The following is a 22344-nucleotide window of genomic DNA, read 5'->3' as shown; positions in this document are numbered from 1 at the left end:
AAATTAATTGAGACCGCGTGCCTAAGAGTGGATTTGGTGAATAGCATTGTGGTGGGTTTGGGCTTTAATACCACATCTAAGAACGTTTTTTTCCAGGGTCGATCAGTTCCATGGTTTCCCAAACTGTTGTCAAAGAGGTGTCACAATAAGTTCCTGGGTGGTCGTCACACCTCAACCCCTCACTCTGGAGGAAATACTGCATTTCCTACCCCTGGCCCTTCAATCTGAGATGGAGATCCTTAACTGTGAAGGTAAAATGGGGAATAGGTTCCTGACACCCAGCTCCAGTCCCTAAGGAAAGAACTTATGTTTTATGTTAACTGCCCACAACAGGTCCTCCGGTGCTTACTGAATGGAGGTTTGGGTTCCTACTTAGCAGGCAAACGAAAGTGGATCCTGAAAGGGGACCCACAGGTTCTCTGCTCATGATTAAATCGCGTTTTCAGAGAGCTGCTGCTTAACCCCAGGGATGTGACTTCAGCACTGAAGTGCCAGCTAACCATGGGAGGTCAGCTTTCACTTAAGTGCAGCATTTCCGCCAAAGAGCACACGGTGCTTCACGTAAAAGATCTCTCCTCTATTTGTGTGAAATAGCAAGGAGGCTCTAACGAGAAGTGAGCTGGCTTTTGAGTCCGGAAGGCTGGCTTTAGCTGTGTGGCCTTCGGCTGATCAGCTTCTCTGCAGAACCCCGTGCGCTTCCATTAGGGGCGGCTGTGTGAATCACGTGGGATACGGTGCATTTCAGAGTGCGGGAAGCACCGTACTGTTTGTCCAGAAAGCCTCTCAGATTTGTCCTGGCCCACACTGTTGTCAGTGTGTAGAACTTAATTCACTCTCCGTGTTCTTTAATGATTTCATGGCCTTTGTTCTCTCCGCCTGGAGCATGCTGTCTCTACTGGGCACGCTCCCCATCTCCTCCCCTCCCAGGCGTCTCATGGGAGGTTGTACTTACCCTTATGGCACCAGTCACCCTGCATGCAACTGCTTGCATTTCTTCCCCATTAGACTGAATTCCTTGCTGGACATGGATCTCATTAATCCTTCCCACCATTTCAGTGCTGGTGCAAAGCAGATGTCCAATAAACACTTGTTGAAGGACGTTTTAAAAAAAGAAAAAAAATCCAGAACCAAGATTAGAGTGTCAAGACTTTATATTACTAGTTCAAGGTCCACATCCTTTGCAGGATTCTTACCCTTTGCAGGATTTTTACCCTTTGCTTTCAGCTGTATTTAAATTCAAGGTCTTTATAACCTGCCACTTTTTCCCCTACCTCATTACACAGACTTTCTGTTAGCATCTTCTGATTAGGGTACTTCTGAGGACCTAGAATATCTGTATTCCAGCTCTTAGCTGGGCCATTAACTAGCTTCCTGATTTAAAAACAAAAAAAAAAAAACAAAAGTCACCTTTGGCCCAGTGTCATCACTTATCAGTGGTATTGCAGTACTCTGGAGTATTACTGGTTAAATAGGAAATGCTTAACAGATAACATTTAATGTATCAAAGCTTGTGAACTTTTTTACTTAAAAAAATCTGTGCTGGAATTGTATCTTTAAAATAAAGGCAGTCTCATTTACTTACTTTCTGATAAGAAAGTACCTGTATTCTTGAGAGAAAAAAGGGGATATGTTACCAAAAGCGGTATTTTCTGCCGGATTCATATCCTGGATTCCTCCATGAGGCCACATCCTGTTCTGAAACTTGGAGAGTCTTTGATCTGTCTTCATACTGAGACACAAGTGAAGGCTTGCTTCATTTTTCTTTATGAAGGATACCGCAGCAACACAGACTTTAGTTAAACGAGAAGGTGCAAATGTATAGAACCTTAATCTATAAAACCTTAAGAGCAGACCAAAGCAAGCAAGCATTGAAAGGGAGATGAGCCTCCCCTTTGCACATGCCAGCTGTTCGGACTCAAAGGGGCATGTGCGCCCCACGTCAATGGCTGGTGGCCTCTCATTCCTCATCTGAGCCACCCAAGAGGGACGTCTGGTAAGTGGGATCTGACTTCAGCTTCTGAATGCCAATGATTTCTCCTCCATGCCTCTTAAACCGAGTCAGATGGCTGTAACAGAGGAACAGTAGGAGCCCATGAAATTAGGCCCTCAGATTCGTTTATTCTCTCAACCAAAGGATGTTACGGCATCTACTGGTTCTTAAAGCGTTTTCTTTGTATGTCTGTCAACTACTGTGGTTGTCTGCACATCTCACTTCTGGACGGTACTCATTGGTAGATAGACTCATGACTAGCAATTTTTAATAGTTACTGTTGTAACAGGCTAAACATAGGGCTCCTGTCTCTATTTGTTGTCTCACTGACCAGGCAGAAGAACTAAAGGAAACTGATTTTAAGTTCCCTTCTGTTTGGTCTCCATGGAGCTCTGTGTGGGGGAAGTATATCTGCTTTGGATAGGGGAATCAGAAACTAGAAAAAACGAGGGGTAGCTACAACAGAACTAATCACTAGCATATCCAGAAACGTCACTCGCATTGCAGTTCAAGGCGAACTGACTCAGAGGGTGACCTTGATCAGGTTACTCAGTCTTTGAAGCCTTGGTTTCCCCATCCGTAAAACGTTACAGCACATACTTCATAAAATAATGAGGATTCAGTGGGGGTAGTAGACTTGAGTGCTTACCACAGTGCCGGGGACCGTGAGTGCCTGGGAAGATCAGCTATTACAGTAGCCTGTGACGAGCACTGGAAGGAGCACTCATTGTGACGGCATCCTGATTGCCACATCCCTGGGAGGGAGGTGGGGCAAATCCAGGAATAAGGTGGTGGGTTCAGAAGGACGGACAGAGCAGGGGCCTGCAGTCCAGTACCAAGCCTAATTCAGAGTTTCTCCCTTCACACGGCAGGCATCCAGTCCATCAGCACTGCCTTTGAAACCCGGGTCTGTCAGGTTACTATGACCAGACAGTCCTTTAACGTCTCAGAATCTCATCACCCTCGTTTGCAGGTGTAGAGTACCTTGTGCAAAACTGGGCATAGAGTTGGCACTCAAGTGGTAGACGTTAGAACTGCTTAGTTACGGAAGGTGGGAATAAATACTTCACTGGAAATAAAAATGATGCAGTGTAATAGACTTTGGGGACAAGCTGTGGTTAGGAGGAAAAAGCTAGACAGAAGTTGTCTCCTCTTGGACTTACCAGTACACCAGAGAGTAGCTGATGGCCACAATGCAGAGGGCAGCCAAATAGTGCCAGCAGAAGCACATGGTGACGAACATGATGTTAGCGTCATCTTTCTGGTCCCATTCCGGTTCTCCAGAAGGTGGGAACAGCACGAACCCGATCTGGTGGGTTTAATACAGAGAAGCCGGCCTTCGTTGGTCCTGAGAAGGAAGCTCGCTGCCTTCCCGTGGCTACCCAAGTTGTCCATACGTCCCCCACTCCCTCATCCTTCCCATACCTCCATCAGCATAGAAAGGCCTTTCTGTGCTGGAGAATTGCTCTAAGTTAATTCTGGTTTTAGTACAGGCTTATCTAAAACAACATTTCAGGGCCTGCGTCTCAAGTGAGCAGTTTAGCAGGTGGAGCCTGTAACAAACTATAGAAATGATCCTTGAAAGCACTCTTGCAAGTGGAGCCTGTAAACCGATGGTATCAGTTCCTCCACTGGGGAGAGCGGATGGGGAGTTTTGGGAATATGCTCCCTAAGTATGCTCTGCGGGTTCAGCAGGTTCAGCCGGTCAGTTTCTCAGCACGCTACTCATGGATAAAATGACCTAAGTCAGAGGGGAGCACGGGGAGGACAAGTGGCCACCTAACCCCCTTCACGAGCGTGTCCGTGCTGCGCTGCCGGACGTGCCTTGGGCGAGCCCAGTGGGGCTCTCCGAGTCCACACAACGTGAAGAGCATTGTTTTGCATGATTACCTGCCAGAACCAGGTGCCCTGGAGAATCACAAGACTGGTTCGGAAAAGTTGCAGCACAATATTGTCCCGGAGGATCACTTCTAGGAAGATGCTGAAAGCCCCTCCGAACACTGCACACAGCAGCAGGGAGTGGATGTGCTGGTCCAAGGGCGGCCGGTTATGGACGTGGTAGTAGAAGAGAAAACCTGCACAAAGCAATTTCAGCCATCACAGAGGAACTTGGGCAAGTCCATCTGGAACTTCTTCTGTTGCTAGAAAGCCTTCCTACCCCTGTCTCACAGCTAGATTTTTCAGCAGTTGGGGGATCAGTTCATAGAACATTGCAGGACAACCAGCACAGATGAGGTTTATTTTGCGTATGTATGAAGTGGACGTAAGCTGCAAAGGCTGGATCTTTTAAAATCTCTCTCTACTCGATACAGGACGTGTAGGTGAGGCATGTTGCTGACCTGTGACGGATTGTGCATGCATGTACTTGAAATTCAGTTTTGCTCTCGTTCAGCCAACCTTTTTATTTTTTATTTTTTCTGACTCTTCCTGAGGTGCAGGAGTAAGTGAGGTTGTTGGGTTACAGAATGCTCCTGTAGGAGTTCCTATTGGGAGCTCTGTCCTAGCTGCTGGGTGGGCCTCCTGAGGTTTGTGATGATGGGGTCCAGACAGCAACGCTCCAGGGTAGGAGGTGGAGTTCGGTTTCTCTTCCCCCAGCAGAGGGAGCGACCTTCTGGGACGGTGGCATCCAGCCAGAGCTTGGAGAGTTACTGTGCGTCTCACTGCGATGTGTACACGTGCACTCATACACGTGAGCATAAGGGGAGGGGGGCAGCCAGTGTCTGTGCCCCGAGAGCCAGGGACTTCGGCTGCACATCTTATGTTTTCACGTGCTGCTTTCTGGAACACGTCACCTGTATCCAGAGCACAGGGCCAAGCCCTGTTCAGGTGTTCTGAAATTCAAACGTTTGGGTTTTCTGGGGGAAAGTTACTGTATTGGCAGTATTTCTCATCTTTCTGCCCTGATCCCCCATAATCACAATTTATCCATGTCGTTTTGTCCATTTCTACCCGAATCCCTAAGTTACCTTCGGTGAATGTTGCCACAGCCATAACCAATCTGTCCAGCCCCAGGGGGACGTGGGTGATGAGATAGGTGAGCATATCCATGATTCCCGAGACGGCAAAGAACAAATACATGGTGCTGTGCTGCCAATTCATTAGCTTTACCCACTGGTTTTCATGGTACAGGTGGAGGTGGGGCCCGTCTGGAACGAACTGCTCCGCCAGGATCCCTGCAGGGGGATGAGAGTACAAACTGAGGAGGGCAGAGGGACTCCAGCACGGGCAGGAGACAGTACCCCCGCAGCCTGAGTGACGCTGAGCCCAGGGTGGAGGTGGCCTCAGGTCACGAGGCCTGCTCTGCTCCCTCAGATGCAGCTACCTGAGTGCAAGGTGAGGTATTTGCCGAGGAACCTGCATAGACCCCTGGCCTTTGTCGTTCCTTTGGGGGTTGGGGTGTGAGGGAAGCAGCCATAGCAACAGCCACCTGGGTCCACAGGATATTTGCCTAGTCGCTTAGCGGAAAGCAAGGCACTTACCACGTAAGTGAGAAGGTAGCTGATACATTAATCTTTGGGCTAAGTGAGCAAAAATCCTGGAAAGAAACCATTAGGTTGAAAATAATGGAATCCCAGCCGAGATACCCTGGTTGTAGAGATACTTGTGCATGCGCAAAGGGGTGAAAAGCCCTTCTGAAAGCCCTTTTTGAAAATGCCCAGGTATGTGGTCCTCAGGGAGACCTCAAGCGAGTGGTTTTCCTGAGCACAGAGTGAGCTCTGTGAGTCCTTCCCATGGCTTCAGGGCCCCGTGTCCTAAACACTGGGGGAACCGGGAGGCTCGCAGTTCTTAGCTCTTCTGCTCCATCACCTGTTTTGGAAGGCAAGAGATTGGCCTTTATGCCTGGTACTCAACATGTCCTTGGGGCCTAGAATAATCCTCCATGACAACCTTCTGGACCCTGTTCCCCAAACAGTTTTTTCTTAAACCCAGCCTCTCCCTGATTTATGTGTGAAGGATCAAGGAGTTGGTGGAGAGGAGCCCGGAGATGGAAGTCCCACTGCACCAGAACAGAAGCCCTGTGAGGGCAGGGACTCTGGTTCCCCCAGCCGTGTCTCCCAAACCTGGAAGAGTGAGTTCCTGTACTGGGTGGGAGCTCAGGGAGATACTGTTGAATGAGTAGTATTTGCACCCAGCAGAGGCCAGATACTTTGCCAGCTCTCGTTTTCTCGGCAGCGTGGATGCTGTCCTTAGCACTGAAGCTGTGTAGTTCCTGTCACTTCTCGACTCCAGAAAGAGGAGATGCCCGAATGACTGGTGGATGGGAAAATTCAGCAGGACTGGGCAAACAAAGCTAAGTGCCTTTGCATGCTCCAGAAGGAGCTCCTGGTGTTACTTCAGTTCCTCCTGAGACACTGTGGGCCTAAGATGACAAGTGGCTAGGTGCAGTTGCAGAATGAAGCCCCCCCCCCGCCCCCCCCCCCATGACGGGCTGGTGCGGACGAAGAACACTTTGTGCTGTTGGCATGGCAGGCACCTTCTCACGTGGCCACTAGTGGGGTGGAATGGATGGCGAGTCAGTGGGAGTGTGTGGGTTTTGTTGGAACGGGGCACAGTAAAGGGAGATCCCTTCCAGACAGCCCTCTGTTGGTTCCTTCAGTCCCTGCCCCTGCCTCTCTTACCGGCCGTCTGGCATACAGTCCCCATTTTTGTGATTGCTTGAGATGTGGGGGTGGAGGGTATGAGTTAGGTGGTAACTACTCTTAAGATTCTAGTGGAGGAACAACTGGAAACATGATGACTTTTCTGAAACCAAATTCCACTTAGTACTTTCCCTTAGCTCATGTACGTGAGCTTGCTCTTATTATTTTTTTCTAACTTGTGTTTTATCTTTTTCCTTAAGTATGTCTTCTGTTCCTACAACTTACACCTACATCCTTCTAGGGCAAAGAATGTAGTTCATTTGGTAGTTTTTCATGGTGCACTGTGATGTCAGGTGCTGTTAATAGTCACAAAGCTCAGGACACAACAGACTCTATAAAATATGTCATGGCCAACTGAAAACCCTTGTTCTATTATCTGCCCATGGAAACAGCCATTTCACAGGGTCCAGAAAGTGGGTTAAAGTTTCGGGGTGTGATGGGGCGATCCCCTGGACCATACGGCCCCCTTCTTACCAACAACTGAAAACAAAGTTCTGATCGCGGCTTCAATGATCTCAAGACGCTGATGGTAATGAGTCAGTTGGCTTCTCTTCCCCTTCTGGCGGAAGTACATCAGTGGGTACTTCACTGACCACCACAGTCCAACTATCAAGAAGAAACTCCCTGGGAGAGCATGGCCCTTGAAGTTTGCCATCACTGTTCTTGAGCACCTGAGAAAACAGGGGACAGCTGTCAGGTGGCTGCATGAAGAGAACACAAATAGATATATTGGCAGGAAACACCGTATGTGACTGAGGATTCTAAATCATAAGCCATATTAAGAAGGATCCACTCATTTTCATAAGCCTTCGTGTTATGTCATTGAAGTCTTGTCTGCTGAGTAAGTGCCCAAAAGAATACCTCTGGCCCTTAGGCTTTAAAAACATGGGTAAAATAGGAGCACCTGGGTGGCTCAGGGTCCTGGGATCGAGCCTGATGGCAGGCACCCTGCTCAGTGGGGGGCCTGCTCCTCCTCCTCCCCTCTGCCGCCTCCCTGCTCGTTCTATCTCTCTCCAATAGAATCTTAAAAAAAAATGGATAAAATAAAAGGAGGTGTTGGGGAAGAAGATAGATATTTACTGATCACAGGGTAGGAAAGCCTAAAAATATTTACCTACATAAATATTTTACGTATCAAATACATCAGAAGGCAAACAGGTCAGGAAGACGTTTGTAATAGTTACGATAAATGGCTAATGTGTTAGTCTTTTGCAAATTAGTAAGAAAAAGACCAGAAAAATGGGCAAGAGATAGGAATGTGCAATTCACAAAATGATGCAAATAGATAAGTCTCCTTTTAATTGAAGATGTGCAAATGAAAGCACAGTATCATTTTCCACCTATTTTTTTAAGGACTTATTTGAGAGAGAGCTGGAGTGAGCAGGAGTGGGAGGAGCAGAGGGAGAGAGAGAATCTCAGGCAGGCTCCCTGCTGAGTATGGAGCCCCCCCGGGGGGCTCAATCTCATGAGCCTAAGATCATGATCCGAGCTGAAATCAAGAGTAAGATGCTTAACTGACTGAGGCACCCAGGCGCCCCTTCCACCTAAATTTGAAAGTAATTTGAAAAATTAGAGATCTGATGTAGTCTTCTAGTTTAGGTATATGGTCAATATGATTCAAATTTGGTGGAAGTAAAAATAATTCTATAAACACCGTCTTACTCCAAAAAAGATGTCAGGCATGATTTATTTTTATCCCATTGTGTTCCCGGGAGGAGCATCAAGTGCCTGTGATCTGCACAGACTAGTCCAACCCTGGCCATCAGGGCTTCCACTCTCCTATCACTGGCTCCAAGGTCCGGGCTATTTCACATCCGATGCATCTACAGTTGAGGTTTCCACCCTTCAGCAAGAACTTTCACAAGCTTTAAAAAAAAAACCCTTAGAGTTAAGAAGTCAAATCATATTTAAAAGGCCTATAGTGAGAAGCAGCAGCCTTGTGCTCCGACTTCCTCACCCACCAGTGAAGCCACTTTTACACCCTTTCCATGGTTTCATCTGGTATTTACGTGCATGATTTCTCATGAGTTTGTGAACGCTGCCATTTGTCCATTTATCTTTATGAGTCATCATCTACCCGGGGTCCTCGGGCTCTCTGCCAGCCTAGCCTCTCCCTCCTCTTCACGTCCACCGTGGTCACCTGACAGTCATTTGCCTAGATCATCTGTAGATTCAGAGTCCTTACCAGGGCCGCTAAGCCCTCTGCGATCCTGAGCTATCTCATTGACCTCTCCTGCCCCTCCAGCCTGCACCTTGGGGTCCCGTCCATTGCCTCCCATTCCCAAGTACAGGCAGCTCGGGCTTTGGGGCTCTGTGTTATTCCTACCCGGTTTCCCACAGACAGCCAACAGGCCTCGCCTTCACTTGACTCAGGTCTCTGTCCAAATGTTCCTTTATTCCCTGACTACATTGTGTAAAGATGTAGGCATGTCCCACTTTTCAATTCAGGTCTACTTTTTTTTTTTATTTTTTAGAGAGTTTATCGTATGTTTATTATTCACAGTTAATCACTACCTACCAAATGGCATCCAGGTCTACTTCTTAATGTTCTTTAAAGTTTGCATGGGTCACTATCAAATATTTGTGGAAGGAATACATGCTCATCCATGTAGTATATTGTGTTGTTTTCACCATTTTTTTAGAGCTGTTTTAGGTACAACAAAATTCAGAGTAAGGTACAGAGATTTTTCATATACCCCTTGCCTGCACACATGCGTGGTCTTCCTCATTGATGTCACTCACCAGATTAGTATTTCTTTCTTTTTTTTTTAAAACCATAGATGAATCCACATTGACATGTCATAACCACTCCAAGGTCACAGTTTACCTTAGGATTCACTCTTTTTACTTTTAAAGATTTTATTTATTAGAGAGAGAGACAGAAACGATGTGAGCATGGTGGCAGGGAGCCTGACACGGGGCTGGATCCAGGACCTGGGGACCATGACCTGGCTGAAGACAGATGCTTAACGGACTGAGCCACCCAGGCGCCCCTAGGGCTCACTCTTGATGTGCATTCTATGGACTTGGACAAAATTATAATGACTTGTTTCTGTCATTATAAATATCACACAGTATTTTCAGTGCCCTAAAAATTGTCTGTGCTCTGTCCATTCATCTCTCCCCCTCCCACTCCCCTGACACCACCCCTTTTTACTGCCGCCATAGTTTTGCTTTTTCCAGAATGTCAGACATTGGATTTGTATGTTATGTAGCCTCTTCAGATTGGCTTCTCATTTAGTAATATGCACTTCAGTTTCCTCTGTGGCTTGATTTGTTTTTTTTTTTTTTAAAGATTTATTTGAGAGAGAGAGAGAGAGAGAGAGAGAGAGAGAGAGAGAGAGAGAACTAGCACAAGCGGGAGAGGGGCAGAGGGAGAGAGAGAAGCAGACTCCCTGCTGAGCAGAGAGCCCAACATGGGACTCGATCCCAGGACCCGGAGATCATGACCTGAGCTGAGGGCAGGCGCTTAACCGACTGAGCCACCCAGGTGCCCCTTCCATATAAACTTTATTTATTTATTTATTTTTTTAATTTTATAAATTAATTTTTATTGGTGTTCAATTTACCAACATACAGAATAACACCCAGTGCTCATCCCGTCAAGTGTACCCCTCAGTGCCCGTCACCCATTCACCCCCACCCCCCGTCCTCCTCCCCCTCCACCACCCCTAGTTCATTTCCCAGAGTTAGAAGTCTTTATGTTCTGTCTCCCTTTCTGATATTTCTCACACCTTTCTTCTCCCTTCCCTTATATTCCCTTTCACTATTATTCATATTCCCCAAATGAATGAGAACATACACTGTTTGTCCTTCTCCGGTTACTGTGGCCAAGTTCAAAAAGGGTGTTGCCTGAGTTCTCCTCTGGGATTTTGATGGAATCTTGTCTCACATTTAGATCTTTCATCTATTTTGAGTTTATCTTTGTGTATGGTGCAAGAGAGTGGTCCAGTTTCATTCTTCTGCATGTGGATGTCCAATTTTCCCAGCACCATTTATTGAAGAGACTGTCTTTCTTCCAATGGATAGTCTTTCCTCCTTTATCGAATATTAGTTGACCATAAAGTTCAGGGTCCACTTCTGGGTTCTCTGTTCTGTTCCATTGATCTATATGTCTGTTTTTGTGCCAGTACCACACTGTCTTGATGAACACAGCTTTGTAGTACAACCTGAAATCTGGCATTGTGATGCCCCCAGATATGGTTTTCTTTTTTAAAATTCCCCTGGCTGTTTGGGGTCTTTTCTGATTCCACAAAAATCTTAAAATAATTTGTTCTAAGTCTCTGAAGAAAGTCCATGGTATTTTGATAGGGATTGCATTATACGTGTAAATTGCCCTGGGTAACATTGACATTTTCACAATATTAATTCTGCCAATCCATGAGCATGGAATATTTTTCCATCTCTTTGTGTCTTCCTCAATTTCTTTCAGAAGTGTTCTATAGTTTTTAGGGTATATTTTGAGAACCATTTGAATGGTAAATGGTTCTCCAACCTTTTATTTTCAGGTTGTAGGTGTCCTTCTGTCTAAAATGAGTCTCTTGTAGACAGCAAATAGATGGGTCCTGCTTTTTTATCCAGTCTGAAACCCTGCGCCTTTTGATGGGGTCATTAAGCCCATTCACGTTCAGAGTTACTATTGACAGATATGAGTTTAGTGTCATCATGATATCTATTTAGTCCTTGTTTTTGTGGATTGTTCCACTGGACTTCTTCTTAAAGGGGAATTTTAAGAGTCCCCCTTAAAATTTCTTGCAGAGCTGGTTTGGAGGTCACATATTCTTTCAGTTCCTGCCTGTCTTGGAAGCTCTTTATCTCTCCTTCCATTTTGAATGAGAGCCTTGCTGGATAAAGTATTCTTGGTTGCATGTTCTTCTCATTTAGGACCCTGAATATATCCTGCCAGCCCTTTCTGGCCTGCCACGTCTCTGTGGAGAGGTCTGCTGTTACCCTAATATTCCTCCCCATGAAAGTCAGGGACTTCTTGTCTCTTGCTGCTTTAAGGATCTTCTCTTTATCTTTGGAATTTGCAAGCTTCACTATTAAATGTCGAGGTGTTGAACGGTTTTTATTGATTTTAGGGGGGGATCTCTCTATTTCCTGGATCTGAATGCCTGTTTCCCTTCCCAGATTGGGAAAGTTTTCAGCTAGGATTTGTTCAAATACATATTCTGGCCCTCTGTCCCTTTCGGCGCCCTCGGGAACCCCAATTAAACGTAGGTTTTTCTTCCTTAGACTGTCATTTATTTGCCTTAATCTGTCTTCATGGTCCCTTAATTGATTGTCTCTTTTTTCCTCAGTTTCCCTCTTTGCCATTAACTTGTCTTCTATGTCACTCACTCGTTCTTCCACCTCGTTAACCCTCGTCGTTAGGACTTCTAGTTTGGATTGCATCTCATTCAATTGATTTTTAATTTCTGCCTGATTGGATCTAAATTCTGCAGTCATGAAGTCTCGTGAGTCCTTAATGCTTTTTTCTAGAGCCACCAGTAGCTGTATAATGGTGCTTCTGAATTGGCTTTCTGACATTGAAGTGTAATCCAGATTTTGTAACTCTGTGGGAGAGAGGGCTGTTTCTGATTCTTTCTTTTGAGGTGAGGTTTTCCTTCTAGTCATTTTGCTCAGTGCAGAGTGGCCAAAAACAAGTTGTATTGGAACACGGGGGAGTATCACTGGTCCGTCTAGCTGGTCTTCTGGGGGAGGGGCCTGCTGTGCTGATTTTCAGGTGTTAGCACTTGGGGGAGCTGCTCTGCCCCTGCCTGCTGCCGGGCTCAGTGGGGGTTGTTTACCCCGTGGGGCCCCAGGAGGAACAGCCCCAGTGGCTATGGCAGCTCTGGAAGCCTGGATTCAGCCTCCGCAGGAACTACGGGGCTCGGGGCTCTCGGCTCTCCGTCCGCAGGGCCTGGAGGCTCCGGGGCGGGGCCGCTGATCTGCTCAGCTCGGGGCAGGAGCGTCCTTGCTGTCCTGGGCCCTCCCGGCCTCTGCCTGTCCCGGGGGAGGCCGGATCCTGGGCTGTGTCCCGGCGCCCTGTGCTCCGGGGCCTGCGTGTTGGATTCGCGCTCCCGCCCCGCAGCCCCCTCCGCGGTGCCGCCGCCCGAGCCCCTCCAAGCTGCTCCTGTCCCGCTGTGCGCGCTGCAGCCCTTAGGGAGCTCGGAGCACTCTCCTGCGCTCGCAGGTGTCTGTTAGTGTCCCAGGGAGCCCGAGGGCATCCCCGCTCTCCTGGGTCCTGCTCTAACTCCCTGTGAGCCCCTTTCCACCCGCCCGGGAAGGTTGGTGCAGCTCCTGCTCCTCCGGGACGGGGCTCTCCTGTCCTGGGGACACTCGCCCCGGCCTCAGCCCGGCTCCTCGCGGGGCCCCTCCCCCTCGGAGGCCTTTTGTTCCTTTATTTCTTTTTCCCCGTCTTCCTACCTTGATAGAAGCGCGGACTCTTCTCACTGTAGCATTCCAGCTGGTCTCTCTTTACATCTCAGGCCGAATTCGTAAATTTTCAGGATGGTTTGAAGGTTATCTAGGTAATTTGGTGGGGACAGGTGATTTGGGGACCCTGCTCTTCCGCCATCTTGCCCCTCCCCTCCATATAAACTTTAGAATCCATATGTCTGTAGCCATGAAATAACTTGCTGGGAGCTTGATTGAGATTGCATTTAATCTATGGATCTAGTTGGGAAGAACTGATCATGACCTGAGCTGAAAGCAGATGCTTAACCGACTGAGCCACCCAGGTGCTCTAAACTTTATTACGTTTTTAATTTTAATTCCAGTGTAGTTAACATATGTATAATATTAGTTTTAGACACACAATATAGTAATTCAAAAAAATATGGAACACTTCACAAATTTGCATGTCATGCTTGTGCAGGAGCCTTGCTAATCTATATCATTCTAATTTTAGTACTTGTGCTAAACAGTCTTCCATTTTTCAGGAAGTAGAGACAGATATCTAGTCTTATATTTAATTACATATTTACCATTTCTTGGGTTCTTCATTCCTTCCTGTGCATTTGAATAACCCTCTGATCTCATTTACTTCCAACATGAAGGATATCCTTTAATATTTATTATAAAGCAGTTCCATTACCAATGAATTCTTTCACTTTTGTTTATTTGGAAATATCTTATTTCACCTTCATTTTTGAAGAATAGTTAGGCTGGATATAGAATTCTTAGTTGGCAGTTTTTCCTTTCAACACTTTGATCATGTCATTCCACTGGCTTCTGGCTGATGAGAAGTCAGCTATTAATGATCTTGTTATTCCCCAGTGAGTTACCGTCACTTCTTTCCCTGCTTTCAAGATTTTCCTGTTATCTTTGGCTTTCAGCAGTTTGACTATGATCCATCTTTGTGTGATTCTTTTTGTGTTTCGTTGGTGTGTTTGATCTTGGCTGAGCTTCTTGAGTCCATAGTTTAATATTTTTCATCAGACTTGGGAAGTGTCCAGCCATTATTTCTTCAATTATGTTTTCTGACTCCCCTTCTCTCTATATATACCCCTTCTTCCCTGCTCATTTCCTTGTTGAACCCATAGAGCCAAGGATTTTCAGCCCCTCAGCTACCACCCTGAATTGCATGTTTCCCTTGGCAGCAAAACGCCTTGTTTTCAGAGCGAGCAGCACATTACTTAAAAGTCATTGAATGAGTAAAGGCAGCAGCCTCAGGGAAAAGGCCATGGCCTCCAGCTGCTTCTACCTGAAGATCTAGGAGCTTTTCAGAAATAAAAGCTTCTTTTGAGAGTTGAGCTGAACTACTCCATAATATTGTGTGGCCAGGTGGCCTTCAGGGGCCTTGAACTGCCGTGAGCTGTCTTGCGATCATTGCCCAGAGAACACAGCAGACTCCTGAGTAAACCTAAGTTCCTGATACGGCCCCCAGTGGCCCTTGAGGTGAGCAGTCTCCCCCCACCTCCTAGGGCCTTCCCCTTGTGCATCCTTACATAAGACCCCTGAGAAGCTTATCAAACTCCTGTTCTTTCTGGTTTGAACTAACCAATCCAGGCTCAGCCTGGGAATCCCAAGGGTTCCACTTGACCCTATAAAGGTATGTGCCCCAGGTCCTGTCACACTCTCTACCAAGGCGCTCTGCTTTGACCTCCCGAGATGGCCCCTTGCAGCGTGCCTTGAATCTTCTCCAGAACCTGTAAGAAGTAAAATTCTCTATTTCGATAGTAATCCTTTTTTGCACAGAGACTTACCAACAGACACCCCGTGACTCTACTTAACAAATATTCGTGTTTTTTTTTTAAAGATTTTATTTATTCATGACAGACACACAGAGAGAGAGACAGAGAAAGAGGAAGAGACACAGGCAGAGGGAGAAGCAGGCTCCATGCAGGGAGCCTGATGTGGGACTCTATCCCGGGTCTCCAGAATCAGGCCCTAGGCTGAAGGTGGTGCTAAACCACTGGGCCACCCGGGCTGCCCCAACAAATATTCGTTTAACTGAGTCACAACAGCTTCTTAATTTGTTGTTTGACTTTGGTTAAATTCCAGTTCCTGGAAATGGCTGGTTTTAACAATTTTGCCTAGTTTTATACATTTTTTTTGTTTTGTTTTTGCAGAAAGAAATTGCCTATCTATTCATGCTGCCATAACTGGAAGGCCCTCTTCTCATTCCTTTAAAACCCTATATTGATCAACATTAAAAAAAAAAAAGGGTCTCCATTTTTGTTTAATGTTTAACACAGGTCCCTCTTATGATCAAGCCTGTTACAGCCAGAAGTGCAGAAAAACCAGCTTTGCAAATCCTTCCTGTCCTTCCCCATTTTTCTGAGGAGCAATACCCTGAATAAAAGCAGAGTCCTTGTCTGTTCATACCAAGTTGTCAAGCCCCACCCTTCCCTTTTGCCTGGTTTCAGATTCATGTTAGTGGATGGCAGTATATCGTAGAAACTATTTCTAAACTTATGCTACTTGGAAGGCTGAGGACCTTGATTTGGTGAAGGAGAGGAGCAGGGAGAGAGATTCCTTGCAATAACCAATTATTAGATTAGTTTATTTGATTAGGACATGTGGTAGAGATAGAGAACGGGTCAGTTCCAACAAGGAGGAACAAGGCAGTAACTCACTTTGAATAGAAAAATAAAGACTTCTAATAATTTGGATAACACCATTCAAATAGGCTAAGTCCCTGAGAGTCTAGCTGTTAAAAAATTATTTATTTATTAAAGATTTTATTTATTTATTTATTTATTTATTTTATTTATTTAAAGATTTTATTTATTTATTCATGAGAGACACAGACACAAGCAGAGGGAGAAGCAGGCTCTATGCAAGGAGCCTGTCGCGGGACTGGATCCCAGGTCTCCAGGATCACACCCTGGGCCATAGGTCGCGCTAAACCGCTGAGCCACTGGGGCTGCCCCAAGATTTTATTTATTTATTCATGAGAGACACAGACAGAGGCAGAGAGAGAAGCAGCCTCCCGGGATCACACCCTAAGCCAAAGGGAGATGCTCAACCATTGAGCCACCCAGGTGTCCCTTTATAAAACAATTTAAAAATAAACATTAAAAAAGCAAATGTTTAAGGGATAAACTCTTTAGAATTACACTATAAAATACTTCAGAGGTGCCTGGGAAGCTCAGTCTGATAAAAATCCAACTCTTGATTTGAGATCAGCTTTTTTTTTTTTCTTTTTGGAAGACTCCATAGGGCTTGAACTCACAACTCTGAGATTTATAGATTTACTTTAACAAATATTTTATTTATTTATTCATGAGACACAGAGAGAGGCAGAGACAGAGGCAGAAGGAGAAGCAGGCTCCCTACGGGGAGCCCCAAGCGGGACTCATCATGCCCTGAGCTGAAGGCAGATGCTTAACTACCAAGCCCCCAATGCGTCCCACAGCCCCGGGATTTAAAAAAATCTAAGGAAGACCCACAGAATGGAAAACATCATAAAGTGCTTCTGCAAAGACAAGCTTCCTAACTTTCTTATTTTAATATATTTGCTCTTTTTTTTTTTTGATATTGCATGAGATAGAATGGGAATGTAAAGGGAGGACTGAGTGTTCTGGAGAGGTAGTAGCTTTAAGTGAAAGCTGGCAACTGAGAAGTTTGGGCAACTTTTCTGGTCCTAAGATCACGGGAAAAGGAACATAATTTGCATAAGAGTTTGACATGCTTTTTCTTGTCCTCCTTATCTTTAACCATTTCCCCTTCTACATTCTCTGTTTTTGAGATAAGTGAAACAGAAGACCAGTTGAAGGTGTCCAGAAGAGAAAAAGGAAGGGAAGAGTAAGGAAGAGTGGAGGACAGGGAATAAAGGACAGAAGAGTCACAGAAGTAGAGAGAGGCAGTGAGTGGAGGTGAGGAGAAATTATGGTTGGTGCCGTTTGCCTGTACTTAAAAATAAAACTTGATACGGTGCCCTTTGTTCTTAAACGTAGTCCACATTTTCCCTTATTTTAGACAAAGTAGTGAAAGGATGTATGTAAATGAGCGAGAGAATTAGAAAAACAAGAAAATCGAATTTTATTTTCTTCCTTGAGTGCCTGGGCTTAGCACTCAGCACTCTCTAACATCAGAACAAAGGACTTGGCAGTCACGATGGGGGGCAGGAATTAAAGCCAATTTCTCCCAGTCTGAGATGACAGGATACAAAATTTATAGATTACCAAATATCCCAGAGAACCTGGACCTCTTCTTAGTTCTAGCCATACATTTGACCTAATTATGGTTTATCTTCACCGTGAGATATTATCATTAAATCATTAAAAAGAATGACTTAGAGCTACACCAGCTGCCCTAGAAGGTTTCCCATGAGATAGTCGGCCTAGACAAGCAAGATGGAAAAGACTACTTATAAGAGGGCCCTATTTTGAGCACCAATGGTAACGTCCTGCATATATGTATTCCAGATGTATTCAACTAGATGATGATATGAACTGGGAAGGCAATACGGACGAGTACTTTAAGGGTATTTAACACTATTCATTAAGTATTTCTGGCTCTCTGTCTTCTAATCACATGGTATGACTGCACTTTCGGGCCTTCCTGTGCTTGGGTGGGGTCTTCTGAATTCTGGGCAGAAGTGACACGTGTTGGGGATGGGCAGAAACACATAATTGGCAGCTCAAGACCCCAGAACACACTTCCCTTTACCACATTCTGTCAATGTTCATGACAGTAGCTCTTCCATCAGCCTAGATCCCAGAGTGAGGAGACAGGGAGCAGAGCCCCACACAAGCCATGATGAACACGTGGCCTGCGAAAAATGAACAGGTGTAATGAGCCACTAAACTTTGCAGTTCGTTCTTATCCAGCATAACCTAAGTTGTTATGAGTCCTACAGAAATATCCCGGGTCAACAGTTATGGGTAGGGCACTGGGGCTTTGTAGTTGTGTTTCTTTTTTCTCTTTTCTCGTCTCTTCTCTTCTCTTCTCTTCTCCTCTCCTCTCCTCTCCTCTCCTCTCCTCTTCTCTTCTCTTCTCTTCTCTTCTCTTCTCTTCTCTCTTCTCTTTTCTCTCTCTCTTCCTTTTCTCTTCTCTTTCTTCTCCTTTCCTTTCCTTTCCTTTCCTTTCCTTTCCTTTCCTTTCCTTTCCTTTCCTTTCCTTTCCTTTCCTTTCCTTTCCTTTCCTTTCCTTTCCTTTCCTTTCCTTTCCTTTCCTCTTTCTTGATTTTATTTGAGAGAGAGCAAGCACAGCAGGAGGAGTGATAGACAGGGGAGAAGCAGGCTCCCAGCTGAGCAGGGAACCTGACAAGGGAGCCTGGGATCATGACCTGAGCCAAAGGCAGTTGCTTAACCAACTGAGCTGCCCAGGTGCTCACTTTTATAGTTTCTATAAAAAAATATTGGAAACCTTTACTATATCCAGGGAGGAAGTTATGGGGCCATAAAGAATGGCAGAATTTGTACCAAAAAGGTGCCAAACACTATTTTGGCAAATTTTATCTAAAACTGTCCAGACTACCCCCTTTTCTTTCTGATATCAGACACATATTCTCTTTCAAAATGGTGCCTATGTTCTTCTACTCACACCCTACTGCCCTGCCTTAAGAGACCCCAAAATTAAAATTCAGGCAAGCAGGGGTCTGTTTGTTACATTGTAAGGTTAACCTTTATTTCCATTTCTCCAGGTCCCCCCCATTCTCAGTAGGGGGCAACTGACACTTTTGGTTGTTGTCACGACTGGGGATGACGGTGGCATTGTACACATCTAGTGGGTAAAGACTGGAAGTGCTGCTGAGCATCTTGTAATGTGCAGGATACACCCCACAACAATTCCGCAGCTCAACTCTCAATAATGCTGGGGCCATGAAACCCTGCTCTCTTCGAGGCCAGCTTCCTATCCTGCTTTTTTTCTGAAGGAAGCAGAGGTCAGGCTGCCTTTATTTCTTTGTTTCTTATGTTACCATTTACTAGAGTGTTCTACATTCAGAACTGTTAATGGAGCATGAGCCTACTTCCCTAGCAATTTTCTTCCTTGCTTTCCATATGCTTTTTTTTTTTAATGGATTTTTATTTATTTATTTTTAAAGATTTTATTTATTCATGAGAGACTCACAGAAAGATGCAGAGACACAGGCAGAGGGAGAAGCAGGCTCCATGCAGGGAGCCCGATGTGGGACTTGATCCCCAGACCCCAGGATCACGCTCTGGGTTGAAGGCAGACCCTCAACCACTTGAGCCACCCAGGTGCCCTTGCTCTTTTTTTTTCTTCTAAGTAGCTGCTTTATTGAGATCTATAATTCACATACCATTTTCACTGACAGTGTAAACTTCAATGGTTTTGAGTATATTCATGGAGTTGTACAACCAATCACCACAGTCAGTTTTAGAACATTTTCATTACCCACAGAAAGATTCTCCTAACCCATGAGTGACTTTCCCAAGTCTCCCTACCTCCAAAGCCCTAGAGAACCACTAATCTATTTTATATCTCTCTTGATTTACCTATTCTGGACATTTTATATAAACTGAATCATACAACATGTAGTCATTTGAGACTGGCTTTTTTTTTTAATGTAGTTTAGTCATTCATTTACTTCTTTAAATAATCACTACACCCAGCGTGGGGCTCGAACTTACAACCCCAAAGATCAAGAGCCACGTGTTCCCCTGACTGAGCTAGCGAGGTGCCCCGAAACTGGCTTCTGTCTTTTTTTTTTTTAAAGTTACTTTTTTTTTTAAAGATTTTATTCATTTATTCATGAGAGACACACACAGAGAGAGAGAGAGAGAGAGAGAGAGAGAGAGAGAGAGAGGCAGAGACACAGAGGGAAAAGCAGGCTCCATGCGGGGAGCCTGACGTGGGGCTTGATTCTGGGTCTCCAGGATCACACCCTGGGCCGAAGGCGGCGCTAAACCACTGAGCCACCCGGGCTGCCCTGGCTTCTGTCTTTCAGTCTAAGTTTCCAAGGCTCATCCATGTTGCAGCGTGCATCACTACTTACTCCTTTCCATGGCTAACTCTCTCATTGCAGCCATTTACTGCAGTTATTGGTTTGCTAGGGCTGTTGTAACAAAGCAGCCCACACTGGGTGGTTTAAAAAAAAAAACAGAATTTATTTTTTCATGGTCCCGGATGTTAGAAGTCTGAGATCAAGCTGTCTGCAGGGTTGGCTTCTTCTGAGGCCTCTGTCCTGGCCTTGGAGATGGCTGTCTCCTCTCAGTGTCTTCACACACATCTTCCCTTGGTGTGTCCCTGTGGCATCTTCTTATAAGGGTAACAGATTAGATCAGAGCCCTCCCTGATGGCCTCATTTTAACTGAATTACTTCTTTAAAAATCATATCTTCAAATAGTCACCTTCTGAAGTACTGGAGTTAGGACTTCAACAACATATGAACTGGGGGTCAGGGAGCATAATCTAGCCCATAACACCACATTTTTTATTTATCTGTTCATCACTTAATTGACAGTTCCATATGGTTTTATAGATTTAATTACTAAATCATTATAGGGGCACTTGGGTGGCTCAGTTGGTTAAGCATCTGCCTTTGCCTCAGGTCATGATCCTGAAGTCCTGGGATCAAGCACTGTGTTGGGCTCCCTGCTTCATGGGGAGCCTGCTTTCTCTTTCTCTCTCTCTCTCTCTCTCTTTCTCATGAATAAATAAATCACTATAAAAGACAACTCATATGTATCAAAGAAGTCACTATGAAGATTTCAGCAACCTTACTAAGTATTTCTGCTTTGTGTTCCTGGGAGTTTTTCCTAATGAATCTGAAAGTCACCCTCCTGTGGTTCTAGAAGTCTCAGTGGTTTCTTGGTAATTCTCTTTTTCTTTTTCAAATAACAGCCTTGTTGACATATAATTCATATATCATAAAATTCACTCCTTTAAAGTGTATAATTTAGTGATTGCTTGTATATTCACAGTAGTGCAACCATTACCACTTTCTGATTTTAGAACATTTTCATCAGCCCCAAAAGAAACCCCATACCCCTAGCAGTCATTCCCCATTTCCTCCCAACCCCACTGACCCTTGCAATCACTAGTCTACTTTCTGTCTCCATGGGGTTGCCTATTCTAGATATTTTGTATAAGTGGAATCATATATCTCTGCCTCTTTCACTTAGCATGGTTTCCAGGTGCATCCATCTTGCAGCATGCATCAGTGCTTCATTCCTTTTTATTGTTGTTGCTTTTAGAGGGAGAGAGAGAGAGAGAGAGTGCAAGCAGGAGGAGGGGCAAAGGCAGAGGGAGAGACAGAATCCTCAAGCAGACTCCCCACTGATCATGGAGCTCAGCTTGGAGGGCTCCATTTCATAACACAGGGATCATCACCTGAACCGAAACTAAGAGTTCAATGCTTACCACCTGAGCCACCCAGATGACCCCATTCCTTTTTATTATTGAATAATACTTCATTGTACAGATCTGTCACATTGTCCACTCATCTAGTTTCTTAATTTTTTTAAATTTTTTAAGATTCTATTCATTTATTCATGAGAGTCATGCACACAGAGAGAGAAGCAGAGGGAGAAGCAGGCTCCATGCAGGGAACCCGATGCGGGGCTTGATCCCAGGACTCGAGGACCGCGCCCTAGGTGGAAGGCAGGCGCTAAACTGCTGAGCCACCCAGGTATCCCTCATCTAATTTTTAAATTTTAATCTTAAAAACTTTTAATTGATGTATAGTTGACATAATATCCATTCATTTGTGGATGGATATTTGGGTTGTTATGAATAATGATGCTATGAATATTGGTGTACATATTTTTGTGTGTACCTATGTTTTCATTTCTCTTGGGCATATACCTAGGAGTGGAATTGCTTGGTCATATGATAACTTTATGTTCAACATTTTGAGGAATGACCAGATTCTTTTCCAAAGTGGCTGCACCACTTTCCAATCTCACCAGCAGTGTATGAGGTTACCAATTTCTCCACATCCTTGTTAACACTTACAATGTTCATCTTTTTTGTTTTAGCCATTCTCATAAAGTATATCTCATCATTTTGTTTTGTTTTGCTTCCCTAATGATTAGTGTTGTGAAGCATCTTTTTGTGACCTTATTGGGCATTTGTATATATTCTTTGGAGAAATGCCTATTCAAATTCATTGCCCATTTAAATTTTTTTAAATTGAATTGTAATAGTTCTTTATATTATTGTAGATACAAGTCCCATATCAGATATATGATTTGAAAATACTTTCTCTGTTTTTGTGGGTTGTCTTTTTACTTTATTGTGTCCTTTGCAGCATAGAAGCTTCTGATTTTGATGAAGTCCAGTTTATCTGTTTTTTTCTTTTGTTATTTATGCTAT

The 22344-nt window shown here is 44.8% G+C and overlaps 1 protein-coding gene and 1 pseudogene across 8 annotated transcripts in view; both read right to left on the bottom strand.

Moving 5' to 3' along the window:
* Positions 1-564: 564 nt before the first annotated feature.
* The window catches only part of TMEM45B (transmembrane protein 45B), a 49439-nt gene continuing 27659 nt past the window's right edge, over positions 565-22344 (bottom strand). For 7 of the 8 annotated variants that reach the window (XM_055305206.1, XM_055305204.1, XM_055305202.1 and 4 more), the window contains 5 exons: positions 7105-7301; positions 4957-5163; positions 3881-4065; positions 3154-3299; positions 565-2066 (listed from right to left, as the gene is read on the bottom strand). In XM_055305206.1, the coding sequence (XP_055161181.1) occupies positions 1958-2066; positions 3154-3299; positions 3881-4065; positions 4957-5163; positions 7105-7285 (828 nt within the window). In that variant the 5' untranslated portion in view covers positions 7286-7301 and the 3' untranslated portion in view covers positions 565-1957. Of the gene's footprint in view, positions 2067-3153; positions 3300-3880; positions 4066-4956; positions 5164-7104; positions 7332-22344 lie in introns of all 8 variants that reach the window. The other variant, XM_055305209.1, reaches the window with a different exon arrangement.
* LOC129497962 (U6 spliceosomal RNA) lies at positions 13445-13536 on the bottom strand (annotated as a pseudogene).

This window comes from Nyctereutes procyonoides, unplaced genomic scaffold (assembly GCF_905146905.1).
Source record: "Nyctereutes procyonoides isolate TBG_1078 unplaced genomic scaffold, NYPRO_anot_genome, whole genome shotgun sequence".
NCBI classification, from domain to species: Eukaryota; Metazoa; Chordata; class Mammalia; order Carnivora; family Canidae; genus Nyctereutes; species Nyctereutes procyonoides.
The sequence above is the reverse complement of the archived record's forward strand: the minus strand, read 5'-3'. Positions and strand labels throughout refer to the sequence as shown.